This window comes from Cryphonectria parasitica, assembly GCF_011745365.1.
Source record: "Cryphonectria parasitica EP155 unplaced genomic scaffold M406scaffold_3, whole genome shotgun sequence".
In the NCBI taxonomy this organism is placed as follows: Eukaryota; Fungi; Ascomycota; class Sordariomycetes; order Diaporthales; family Cryphonectriaceae; genus Cryphonectria; species Cryphonectria parasitica.
The window spans coordinates 5168375-5181440 of NW_024468911.1; the positions used below are offsets into that span (position 1 = coordinate 5168375).

Genomic DNA, 13066 nt, shown 5'->3' on the forward strand with positions numbered 1-13066 from the left:
CGCTTCGTAACGGTGTACTCTATGAACTTGCGGAGCCCGGGAACAGACTCTTCTGTAGCCCAAAGGCTGGCAAAGCTTGTGATCCGACGCCACTTGAGTGCGCAATCACTGCCGGGTGTTGGGGGGTAAAATTCTCAGGTATAGCTCCTATAAAAACAGGCCATTGTTCTAGATTGTAGTCTCGTTTGACATGGAACCGTAAGGCCAGCCTTTTCGCATTCTCACAGCAGTGCTTGAGACACAGATACAACGTTCTTATTACCAACACAACGACTAGCGCTGCCGCACCAATGACGATTCATGCCACTGCGCCCGTGGAACTTGTGAAACTCTGCTGTTAATTTCTGCTATTGCCGTTCGAAGCGGACGTGCCTGTGCTGGATGGTGTAGAAGAAAAAGGGGTCACGCCACCACTGCTCGCTACCAGTCCTATCCCCGCTGCAACTGTTGAAGTTGGTTGCCGAAACAATGGTCGTGGTCATTAAGTCCGCCGATCGGGATAACAGTGCGACTTGTACTGCAGAGAGGGTAAAGACTGCGATGCCGGATGCGGAATCAGTAATCAAGTTAAAGTTGACCAATCTAACATCAACAGGGCCCCTGGGCCCGAAGCCGAATGCTGTTGTAGAAGAGGGACATTCTGAGAGGCCGTTGACTACTGATGTTGGTTCCCCTTAGCTTTGTATGCTTTTACACCAGGTAGAGTATATCCCGTACATCATGATGGAAAGATCGCTGGAAAAGACGTAAATGATACTAATTACCTAGCGAGGAGGACGTAGTCAATGACTGTGATTACGTACGATTGCCAGCACGGCACAGCTATCTCTTCGTCTGCCCCCGACAGCGTCCTCCCTTCCTGCTATGCCGTGGTCCAGGCGTTGGGGTAGGCGATACCCGGCGAGTACAAATAGGTATTGCCCAGTTCTCCCAGGACCGCTAGGTAGTAAGACTGGCCATGGCTATCACCGACTCCTCAGGATAAAGTGAGGCATAACATGGTACAATCCCTGACGTGATGTCAGTCTGACAATTCAAGAGAAACCTCTATGCGCAATAGGATGGAGGCTCGAAGGCAGTTGTTAGAGGATTGGGATGATGATGATAGTAGCGATCAACGTCTGTGTGGCCGTCTGTCGTGGAGGAACCTGAAGACACTTTAATGCCTGTTGGGGTGAGAGCGATCAGCAATTTGGATCATAAAAAAAAGAAGAGATAGAAAAAAAAGACGGGGCGGGCAGGAGTTAGAATCGGACCGTGTGTGCGTGCGTGGGCATTTAATACAATTGGGAAGAAATAGAGTCTTAGATTAGTAGATTCGAGGGCTGAGGAAGATGAAAATTATATGCTGAGGACAAGGATCTATTCAAGCCAAGGTTACTAAGTCGTACCGGCCCCCAAGACATGTGTCTACGAGGACGCCTCTTGGGCAGCTGAGAAATTATGAAAGCTTCCTGCTGCGCGCGGATATGCGGTCACCCTTGATACCGCGTTCTTGGCCTTGATCTCGGCTTCGCTTTCTGCATCGCCCAGTGGTTGCCCCCAGCCACCTCCTCCAGGCGTCTGGATCACACAACGGTCACCCGTCTTCATATTGATTTGGCCCCTTGAGCCAATGCTGACCCATCTCTCGGACCCATCCTCGAGCCTTTGTACCCAATAATTGGCACCGCTCTGTCCAGCCTCCCCCCCCAGCATCCCAAATGGCTGGTGGACTCTCCTCTCGGTGATAATGCCGAATGTCAGTGGGTAGCGACATTCCCAGTCCCGAATGACGCCACATCCCCCATTGAATTCACCCCGGCCACCACTACCCTTGCGGATGGAGAACTCACGCAGAAGCACAGGATAGCGCTTCTCGATAATTTCGACGTCTGTGGTCCGCGTGTTGGTCATGTGTACTTGTACACCTGAGGCACCGTGCCATGTGGGTCCTGCGCCCTCACCACCGCAGATTGTCTCGCCATAGCCGAAGCCGAACCCACTGCTGTCGTCTGGCTGATTTGAACCATCATCGTCTGTGCTGCCGGGCTCGAGGCAGTTGCCGAAGAAGCCAAAGCAATTCATACATCCTTGAGAAGCAGCAGCCGCCTGGAAGGCTTTGAGGAGGAGGTCCACGAGCCGCTGCGAGGTAAGCGTATTCCCGCAACAGACTGCAGCCTTGGATGAGGGATTGAGGAAGGTGTTCTTCGGGAGGATAACCTTGGTCGGGGCAAGGCAGCCTTGATTCAGCGGGATGTCGGAGCCGATAAGCAGGCGCAGTGTGTAGATGAGTGCTGAATAGGTGATAGCAGGCGGAGCATTCATGTTCGAAAGCATCTCACAGGACGTGCCACTGAAGTCGAGGGTTGCAAAGCCAGTCTCATCGATCGAGATAGAGACCGTCATCATCGAACCGTTGTCCAGGTAGTCTGTGGCCGTCAGGGGTTTCGATCCAAAACGACGGTACGCCGACTTGAGATACGCTCGAACAGCTACCTCGGCGTTCTCTTGAATCTTCTTCATATAGAAATGGACGACGGGCCTGCTGTACTCATTCATAAGAGCCTTAATCAAGTTACTGCCTTTGGTGTTTGCGGCTACCTGGGCTTTCAAGTCCGACAGATTATCGCCCAAGTTTCTGGACCCACTGCAACCAGGGAAGTTGCCTGGCTCGAGGAGAATGGCCGTAATGCCCTCTTCATCAAAGTGTCCGTCTCGCACAAGGAAGAAGGACTTGATTGCCGCACCTTCCTGCCAAAGTTCGACAGAGTCACTAAGCAGGAGGAGACCATGATTAGCCGGTGCACCGACGTCGTGAAGTGATTGTGGTGTTAGGACTTACGGTGGCATTGAATTGCCTCTATATCCGCCAATGTTCAGGTGGTGACCTCTTGAGGCTGTATAGAAGCAAATTGTCTTGCCATCTTCATCAAATACAGGTGAGATCACGGTTATATCTGTCCAAAGGGTTTATTAGGATGCGCCATAGCTCAGAGTGAGGGGGAAAGGAGAGAGGGAGGGAGAAACAAAGAAAAAGAATTCATACCAGGCAAATGAGTACCACCGGACTCTGGATGGTTTGAAACAAGTACATCGCCTGGACGTAGCTTCCCATGGTGCAGCTGATGTTGATACTTGACTGCGTAGCTCATGCTTCCAAGGTGGACCGGTACATGAGGCGCGTTGGCAACGAGCTCGCCATCTGGACTGAAGATAGCACAGGAGAAATCCAAACGCTCCTTGATGTTCAGCGAAATACTAGTTTTCTGGAGTGTTCTTCCCATCTCTTCTGCTATTCCCATGAATCTGTGTCCAAAGATACTGAGCTTGATTGGATCGACGACAAGCTCGCCGCTGCCCGTGTGTTGAGATCCCTCTTGTGCTAGATCAATGACGACATGGGACGTAAGAACCTTGGCCTGTGCTCCAGGTACAACGATGATAGTCTGCGTATCGTCGATGATTATCGCAGGTCCGGAAATCATTGCTCCTCTTCCAAGGTTATCGAGTCGAAAGACTTTGGTTTGTTGACGTCCGCTGTTTGCAAAATAGACTTCTTCCTATTCAGTTGTTAGGCGCCTCAGGAACTCCTAGGAACTGAAGTGAATAAGTATTACGCACCAGCATCTCGACGTTCTTGACTTGAGTCTGGAAGTCGAGTTCCCTGAGCTCATGTATCAGGGTGTCATTGTCTTTGATGGTCTGTCCACTCTTGCCAACTCCACGAACCCGGACATCGTCAACCAAAACCTTTCTTGATCGGGGGAAAGTGAAAGACAGCTCCCTATAATGATCCCTCTCGAGAGCAGATAGCCAGTCACCATCTTTGGGTCGTAGGATCATGAAGTTGGTGTCAGTGCCGTGGTAACGTAGATTCAAGTACTCCTCATGCATGATGGATGAAGAAGGGATTCCCTGAGCAAGCAAGCCATCAGACGCTCTTTGTCTGAGAACACCAAATTTGTCTTCCAATCGAGCCAATCCGTCTTCTCCTAAGGTTTCCGAACTAGGTTCTCGTGTCTCATGTACGACCTCTGCGAGAGCCATACCGTAGGCCGATAGTATGCTCGAGTATTTGTGGATGACGACACGGCGAATACCTAATTTGGTTGCAATCTCACAGGCGTGTTGTCCGCCCGCTCCACCAAAAGTAGCCAGGTTGTGTTGGGCAGTCTCAAATCCTCGGGCCTCAGTCAGAGCTCGAATGGGCCGGCACATGGACTCGTTTGCGACGTCGATGAATCCATAGGCAACTTCTTCTGGTGTCATTGATCGGCCTGTATCAGCATTGATCTGTGCCGTGATGTCGTTGAACTTCTCTGCCACAATATCTGAATCAAGCGGGAGGTTCTCATCGGGACCAAAGATGGAGGGGAAATATTCGGGGATCAGTCGCCCCAGGCTGTTCAAAAGGTATCAGTCACAAGTCCTTGGATTATGGAGGCATGAGTCTCGACTGACAAGAGATTGGCATCCGTGACTGTCAGTGGACCCCCTTTGCGATAGGAGGCGGGGCCTGGATGCGCTCCAGCACTCTATACAGAAAGTCAGCGGCCATTTCCTTTGTCGTCTTCTTTTCTTTAACTTTATTGGGCGTCTTGAGCTTGAGTTAAAGCGGTCTAACGCACCTCTGGACCGACTTTGAACATGCCATTCTCCCAGAAAAGCATGCTCCCACCGCCAGCGGCAACGGTGTTGATATCCAGTTGAGGACTTTGAATCGATACGCCAGCCGTAACGGTCTCAAAGACGTGCTCAAAAGAGCCGCCGTACCTACTGACGTCTGTCGATGTGCCGCCCATGTCAAAACCAACAATCGGAGACCGGCCATCATAGGAAGTCCGGGCATGCCCAACGACACCACCTGAATATGCGCATTAGCAATGAAAATAGCCGACCCAAGGATAGTCAAAGGAGCTGGTACCCACCAGCAGGGCCGCTCAGGATGCCCCGGAGACCACTGAAGCTCTTGTGGCTAACTAGTCCACCGTCGCTCTGCATGAACTCGCAGGAGATGCCGTCGAGGTTCCCGCCGTCAAACCCTCGGGCAAAGCCGTTCACATATTGGACAATCTCTGGCGTCAGATACGCATCTGCAGAAGCTGAGCTGCCTCGAGATATCATCTTGATCATGTTTGCACCGACCTCGGACGAAATCGACACATGGTTGAAGCCAATCCCCCTAGCAATTTCGGCAACCCTCTCCTCATGCTTGGGGTACAGGTACGAGTGTACGAGGCAGACGGCCACAGTATCAATACCTTTGGCCTTCAGAGCCAGCAGCTTTTCCGTAAGTTCTTCTTCATTCAAAGGCCGTATAATCCGCATTATGTCTCCGGTAATGCCCTTGACAAACAGACCAGGGGACTCTTTCGGGGCCGGACGCGAGTTTGTCACATCCTCATCAAAACACTCCACCGTGATCCGCTCTGAAACTTCGACAACCTCTTCGTACAGAAGCTCCGGTTTCTTGATGCCCAGTTCGAAGAGTTTTGGCCTTGATTGGTGCCCAATCTCAATAAGATCACCGAAGCCCTGACTCACTATGAAAGCATGACGTCTTCCTTTTCTTTCGAGTAGTGCTGTTCGAGAAGCCATTGGGTCAGATTCCGAGTCTATAGACGGACGCTCGAAAACACACAACCTACCGTTCGTTGCGACCGTAGTACCCATGCGGATGGAATGGATGAGATCCTTTGGTATGGGACTGCGACGACTGATGATTCGCCCAGATACGATTTCCAAAACCCGTCGGATCCCCTCAGAGGGTGCGTCATCGTAATTATCTGGGTCGACCGAGAGGAGTTTCAAAACAATGTCTTTCTGTCCTGGAACCGAAGCCCAAACATCTGTAAAGGTACCACCACGATCTAAACTCAGTGTAAGCGGCAGACCAGCACATGGAACCGTTTTACAAAACGCATACCTATGGCGAACTTGATGCTCTTCGCTGGCACCGAGGCCATGGTTGCATGCTCGCCCATATTGAAGTCAAGATTCAGAGGTCGGGGTACTCGAATGGTAAAAAAAGATTGAGTTGTCGCTGTTGCGCGTTAGATACCGCTTGTAAGATCACGCATGGGTATGGTTTTCCATTTATGTACACGTTGTGGATGCAAAAATACTACATAGATGGTGTTCAATATTTTCTCAGCGGCTGTGCTCCTTAATTACCCTGTGATCGGTACAGTGCCGCCCCTCGCGCGGTACTCGTGACCGGTCCCTCGATTCGAGCTACCTGTACCACGAGATGCCATCTGCGTGTTTCAGCTCCTGCACTGCAGCAATTGCCCCGGGCAGATAAGGGTCACGATCGGGGGTTGGATACACTTTGCCGTTCGAGACCTGCATAATGTATGATACATTTCGGCGTCTGGCGAATATTGGAACAATCCTAGCTGCCGGCACATCAAAAGTTCCCCGCATCGTTCAGGCGTACATAAATCCACGGTAGCGATAAGAGGAGCTGATCCTTGTCTGTACTACTAAGTTTATCAGCGAGACAACGTCGATTCGGACTGCCGTGAGCAGCGGTTCTTATCGAACATTGATATCGAAATTCCCAAGGCCGGGATCAAGGTCCTAATTCCCAACCTTTCATCGAGCAACGAGGTATCAGCGGCGATCGTGAGCACGCCCTGTGAGTTGCGGTCATAAGTCGTTGCGTAGGCGAAAGAATTGGACAGCACGCGGCACATGTAAGGGATGATCGACCGTCCTGATATTAGAAGCCTATCTTATCTCGTTGGATATGTCCGCCACCAACCTATCTCCTTGGAGGACTGCATGTATAGCCCCTGGGCAGATATGTATTACCATGTGTGACCCAAGCTTTCCCGAGTATAATACCTAGACCATGCCTTGCACATCTCCACAAAATTACTGATCACTGCACGCATCAATTTCATTCTTACGATCAGAAAATTGCTCAGAAGACACGGGTCCCTCCTCGCACCGCTCTTGGGACGTTCCAACCAGCAATGTCTTCAGACAAAAAGGATACTGCAATCCATCCTGTACCTTCCCAAGGTCATGGTGAAATCCAAGATGACACGAAAAGACAATTACATGAGGATAATGTCGACGAAGCCGCCAAGTATCTTGCTGTCGCTCATGCCGAGCAATATGCGCCCTTGACGCCGGAAAGGGAGAAACGACTCCGAAAGAAGATCGACAGTTGGATGATTCCCTTGGTGAGGAGAGCTTGCTTTCATAATAACCTCGAAAAAGTAATTGGCATAACTTGCTGACAATCGTATCACGTAGCTTTTGTTTACCGCCACTCTTGGAGCCGTAGACAAGGTTGAAATCGGTACTGCCTCCCTCTACGGATTTCAGACCGATAATCACATGCATGGTCAGCAATACAGCTGGCTTGGGAGTATCTTACCTCTTGGTGTATGTACACTGGTTCCGTAACATCCAGGAGAGGAGCTTACAGGAAAACAGCAACTCTGCGGATACGTAATAACTACGTGGCTCGTCCACAGAGTCCCACCAGGGAAGCTTTTGTGCACTGCTTCCTTGCTATGGTCCATACTTACTGTCTTGTATGCGGCTTGCCATTCCTGGGCAGGCTTCATGGCTCTTCGATTTTTCATGGGCTTCGTGGAGTCGGCGATTACTCCAAGCCTGACCATGTTGGTGGTCAGCTTCTATAAGAAAGAAGAACAACCTCAGAGAAACGCCAGTGAGATAGAAGCCCAAAGAGTGGATGATTACCATTGATGTGGTAGCTGACAGGATTCTCATAGTTATTTTTGCCTACTTCTCCTCAATATTCAACGGCTTCTTTGCTTGGGTAGTGGGATACATACCTGACTCGGCACCGCTAAAGAAGTGGCAATATCTGTACCTGATCACAGGCTCTATCAACATCCTATACTCGCTGTTCCTCTGCGTCGTCCTTCCAGATAGTCCCATGAATTCTCGTTTTCTCACAGAAGAGGAGAAATTCTGGGCCGTGGAACGACTCGCATCAAACCGGACAGGCATTTCTAACAAGGTTTGGAAATGGGAGCAGGCCTGGGAAGCGCTAGGGGACGTCAGAATTTGGCTGATATTTTTCTTCAATATCGCCATCAACATTCCCAATGGTGGTCTGCAGGCCTTTGGAACCATCATTATCTCTGACTTGGGCTTCAGCAGCCTCAATGCCAGCTTACTCACCATGCCCTTTGGCGTTTTGGCAACTTCCAGTGCCTGGTTCTTCAGCTATATTGCCAGCAGGACCCAGAGAAGAACAATTGTGGCTTGTATCGCGCTGTTGTTGCCCATACTTGGCACAGCACTAGTCTACGGTTTACCACGGTCGAACATAGCAGGACAACTAGTTGGCCTGTACTTCATGTATTTCTACTGGCGTGAGTATAGACACAGGTCCTAAAAGAACCTTTCATTTTTGGCTGACACTTTCTTCTTAGCCCCTTACGTGGTCGGCATCTCCTTGCCTCAGGCCAATACCGCTGGCCAGACCAAAAAGTCCATTGCCTTCAGTCTTGTCACTATAGGCTACGCCGTCGGCAACCTGATTGGGCCCCAGACCTTCGTTTCTAACCAGGCTCCCAAATATACAGGCGGCGTCATTGCGATGCTGGTTTGTTACTGCATTTCCATCTCACTTCTTCTGCTGTATTTCGCCATTGTTACTGTGGAGAACAAGAGAAGGGATAAGAAGTATGGACGACCGGAAGCGATTCATAATGTGGTGGAGGGCTTCGCTGATATTACAGACAAGAAGCAGGAGAATTTTCGATATACTCACTAGGCGTGGAGTTAGATGTAATTACTATTGTCATTGTAATTGACGGTTCATGTGATATTAACATTGATGGAGTATTAACTGAAAGAAGCACCAGCTGAGCCAGACTATCACTTGGCCTTCTTCATTGACTATGCAAGACTGATGTTACCATGCTTACCATCCAGGATTGACCAGCCCCTCGCAGCATCTGTCAGGCTCAGATCTCTAGCTTTCCACACATCTTCTATGACGAAGCGGGCCTTCCTAACGCATCCAAGTTGACGTGTTCGTTGCAGGGCGTCTAAGGTCCTCAGGACGAGGATACGGTTGTCGTCTGACTCGGGCCGGATCCCAAGAGTACCAACAATAAAGAGGGGCCAAAGAAGGGTATTCGTTCTCAGAGAAACGCGGGGGAGAAGCTGCAGAATCTCCTCCGTCAGTCGGCCCATGTGGGACTCGTACGGCCCGGACTCGTCAACTCTGGCGTAGAAATACATCAAGGCCGCGAGGCGTTTGACTCCTGAAATATGTCGTTCTTCCTCATCTTCTTCCGTCTCGGATGTATGTTTTTCATGAAAGGAATGTTGGTATAGCTGCCTCTCAAGCATGTGTCTCTGATGCTCATACGTCTCCATGCAAGAAGCGACGCTTGAGTTCTCGCCCGGTGTCATATCATTTTTCAGGGCATGCAAAGCCGACCATTTCGAATCCGCGAGGCTGGTGATGGCCGAAATGAGACGAAGAAGCGACTTGGAACACCCTGTCAGAGCGTGTACGTAGTGCTCGTCTGTTGAATCAAGGAGCCAAGAGGAATCGGGAAGCATAGATTTTGGACCCCACACCGTTGCAGCAAGTACATTGTGGCCTGTGAGCCATGTTTTGGCGAAATGGTAGATATCCGGACTCTCCGATTTCAGGCTTGGGTAGGAGTCCAACAATCTCCGTCCATAGTTCGCGTGTACAGTCCACGAAAATGAGCAGCTTTGTAGGATCTGGGTCGGTATGAGCAAGCAATCCCTACGTAGCACCCTTGACAAAAAGCAGAATCCCTAAATGATTGATAGACGAGTATTGGGAAGACTAACCTCGAGGAACCCCATCATCACAGTGGTGATGATGGTTTCTTCTGGAGTCCGACGATTTTCAGCAAGATAAGTTATCAGTGATCTTAAGGCAAGCCCACGCAGTTCCGTGGGGGTCATTTCCTCCTCGCCCTGCCCAAGATTGTGCAGCTGGCTTGCGGCCACCGCCATGATGACTCTGAACAGTGGACCAGAAGGAGACTTGGCAGCAAGTCGCAGCACAACATCATGGTAAGGATTCTGCCCGATGCTCACGGTACATTTGGGCGCGATGAAGTTGGCGAAGTAGTCCCACAGCCGTGCTTCCTTATTCGATATCTTAATGGGGAGAATCCCCACTGGGACTGATGATGGGCTCATAAAAGAGGCTTCGCACAGCGAATCGCTGCTGGCAGTCGTGGATTTTAGGCTGACTAAGTCTCTTCTGATGCTGGCGGAACTTTCGAAATCTTGTAGCGTTGTACTCAAGAACATCCAGCTTCGGACATGTGCATGGGGCTCATTCACTAGCTGCACCGCCGCCGGTCTTCTTTTCGGTTCCGGACATGATGGCTTTTGCCAAGTGAGTCGGAGGTCATACCCACAGTTCAGGCCCAGTCTTCGGCAATGACTGCAGATCGGCCGTTCCTCTGGGCACTTGACACGACGCTCTGTTGCTCATCAGCGAAGCGGCACATTGACGAGAAACATGACAAAACCATCAGAAGGTAAGCTACTGACCTCGACATCTCCAACAACCACTCCGGACTCGAGTCTCGCCTCCGGCGCGTTGCCTGCAGGTGGGCCTCTCTTGACGAATAGCTGTCATAGGATCCGAGATTCATCAGTTGATACTGCTAGAAGATCTGCCTAAATGGAGTAGCCCGAAAAGACAATCATGCCATCACAGGCCATTCTCAAAGTTTTTGTTGTTTAAAATGCGGGTTCCTCGAAGTCGGAAATGATACGAGAAGCCCAAAGGGTACCTCGTATCGAGTTGGTTGTAGTGCACGTGTTGCAGCCAAGCAAAGCATGCATAGGGAGGGGGGTTGTCTGATAAGGTCGAGAGGTTCACACGATAAGAAATAAATCCCACCGGCATGGCAGTACCGAAGTTTCATGAACTATGTTCGGCTCCTGTCGTACTGCCGGTCCATTCTAAAGGGGACAAACAACGTTGATCGTATGTGTATACATATACGAGTACCGATGCCGGTCATTTGCTATCACGTTTGAGTCCATACATGAGTGTTTCTATACAGATTTGACGTTCGAATCTGCAACGTCCAGCCTCATCCATGCATTTCTTGACGAGTATTCATCTCTCACAATGAACCATGACACTAGAATTCTCATCGTCGGCGCGGGAACCTTCGGCCTTTCGACTGCCTACCACATGGTTCGGTCAGGTTACAAGTCCATCACAGTCCTTGAAGCTGGAGACACGGTCCCCTCGCCTCTTTCTGCGGCCAACGATCTGAACAAGATCATCCGAGGTGAATATGAGGACCCGTTCTACACCGACTTGGCTCTCGAGGCCATGACAGAATGGTCTACCAACCCCGTATTTGCACCGCATTACCACCAAGTGGGTTATCTCTTGGCGAACTCGGCTTCCGCCCCAGAAAAAAGCAAGAAATCGCTGTCAACCAGCCTCAAGAGCGTCGAAACACACCCAGCATGGAAGGGAAAGATCACCCCAGTCCAGACGCGCGAGGACATCCGAGCCGCTGCCCCAGCCCTGAACGGGCCTATGGATGGCTGGGTGGGTTATTTCAATCGCTTCGCTGGCTATGCCCACTCAGCGAATGCCTTGGCATCTGTCTACAAGGCGGTGGCCAGCTTGGGAGGAGTGATACACTGTGGTTTGACTGTGACGGAGTTATTGTACGAAGCAGATGAGGCCGGGAGACAGAAATGTATTGGGGTAAAAACACGTTCCGGGAAGAGCTTCTCGGCAGATATCGTGGTCCTCACAGTTGGAGCCTCCCTGGCTTCTGTGCTTCCGCAGGTTGGACCTCAGGTCACGGCAAAAGCCTGGAGCGTAGCACACGTCCAGCTGACTAAGGAGCAGGCTGATCAGCTTGCGGGGATCCCGGTGACATACGCAAGGGACCTCGGCTTCTTCTTCGAACTGGACCTAGAGACTCTGCAGCTAAAAGTTTGTCCGTTTGGAGGGGGCTATACAAACCGCGTATCTATTCACGGATCAAACCACTCCCTTCCCCCGCAGATCAACGACTTCATACCCGCACAGGACGAGCAGAAGATCAGAAACCTTCTGCGTGAGACACTGCCCGATCTCGCCGAACGGCCGTTGATATGCCAGCATATTTGCTGGTGCGCTGACTCGGCTGACTCGGACTTTATCGTGGATTTTGTGCCCGGAGTTCAGCGCCTGGTTGTTGCCAGCGGAGATTCTGGCCACGGTTTTAAGATGCTGCCAATCATAGGTCGTTTTATTCAAGTCTTGGTGGAAGAAGGTAATCAAAAGCTTGTACGGTGGCGGTGGAAGGAGGGAAATGACGCTGGTGGTAACGTCAGCTGGAGAACCGGGGACGTATTCGATTTGAAGAGTCTTGGAATTCATGCCGGTGCCCAGTTATAAGAAGTCGTCGATATAATGAAGACACTAACCTTTTTGCTTGATTTTTATATATTTGTTCAAAGATGGATGAATTTTGAATGGATGGCGCTGGCCTCGATACGCGTTCTTCTGCTATCTCTCATGCCTGTCAGCGCACCCGTGAAGACATAATACCATCTTCCAAGTTCGAGAAGAGCCTCACAACTGAGTCACCAAAGGTGAGTTCTATCCCACCCAAGAGTGTTTAACTCCGAAATTCATTGTCCCAATTGGCGGCAGGTCCGGGTCGCTAATCGTGCTGCTTGGCAAGAGATGAGGTTGCTGCAGCTTACAATAGCCACTAGAAAGAGATATTATGGGAAATGAACTGTATTGGACTGCGCTTAGGGAAGGAAAAGGAAGGAAAAGAAAGGAAAAACAGCTGGCTAACTGAGGCTATAGACAGGTTGGCTGGCGATAGTGGGGCCACCTGGTCTCGCACAGATATACGTTGATGGTGGGACCAATGATGATTCCATTCCCAAGGTAAGCCAAAGATATTATGTCCAATGGTATTCGTTGCATTTGTCTTAGACTTATTTGAAATAAAGCAGTTGCGTCTGCTATGTATAAAGATAGGGGTGCAGTTGACTGTAAAGAAGTGATAGCAGAATGGTTAAGAGGAGGTGGCGGAGGATCTGTGCAGAAATTTTT

At 50.4% G+C, this 13066-nt stretch overlaps 4 protein-coding genes across 4 annotated transcripts; 2 read left to right on the forward strand and 2 right to left on the reverse strand.

The window, feature by feature from the left end:
- Positions 1-1346: 1346 nt before the first annotated feature.
- M406DRAFT_345789 (uncharacterized protein) lies at positions 1347-5948 on the reverse strand (the record flags this gene model as incomplete). The annotated part of the gene is made up of 10 exons (XM_040922120.1): positions 1347-2755; positions 2825-2939; positions 3029-3542; positions 3604-4384; positions 4444-4517; positions 4611-4846; positions 4911-5328; positions 5428-5564; positions 5631-5852; positions 5909-5948. 10 exons carry the CDS (start codon positions 5946-5948, stop codon positions 1411-1413), a joined length of 3882 nt encoding a protein of 1293 aa, XP_040779108.1. The 3' UTR covers positions 1347-1410.
- A 1014-nt stretch (positions 5949-6962) lies between these two features.
- Positions 6963-8749, forward strand: M406DRAFT_70242 (uncharacterized protein; the record flags this gene model as incomplete). Its single annotated transcript, XM_040925330.1, has 5 exons — positions 6963-7175; positions 7249-7380; positions 7432-7672; positions 7737-8345; positions 8406-8749. 5 exons carry the CDS (start codon positions 6963-6965, stop codon positions 8747-8749), a joined length of 1539 nt encoding a protein of 512 aa, XP_040779109.1.
- A 125-nt stretch (positions 8750-8874) lies between these two features.
- M406DRAFT_70243 (uncharacterized protein) lies at positions 8875-9601 on the reverse strand (the record flags this gene model as incomplete). The annotated part of the gene is made up of 2 exons (XM_040925331.1): positions 8875-9485; positions 9583-9601. 2 exons carry the CDS (start codon positions 9599-9601, stop codon positions 8875-8877), a joined length of 630 nt encoding a protein of 209 aa, XP_040779110.1.
- Positions 9602-11116: 1515 nt separating this feature from the next.
- M406DRAFT_39184 (uncharacterized protein) lies at positions 11117-12394 on the forward strand (the record flags this gene model as incomplete). Its single annotated transcript, XM_040924093.1, has 2 exons — positions 11117-11673; positions 11698-12394. The coding sequence occupies 2 exons, from the start codon at positions 11117-11119 to the stop codon at positions 12392-12394; spliced, it is 1254 nt and encodes a 417-aa protein (XP_040779111.1).
- Positions 12395-13066: the final 672 nt, after the last annotated feature.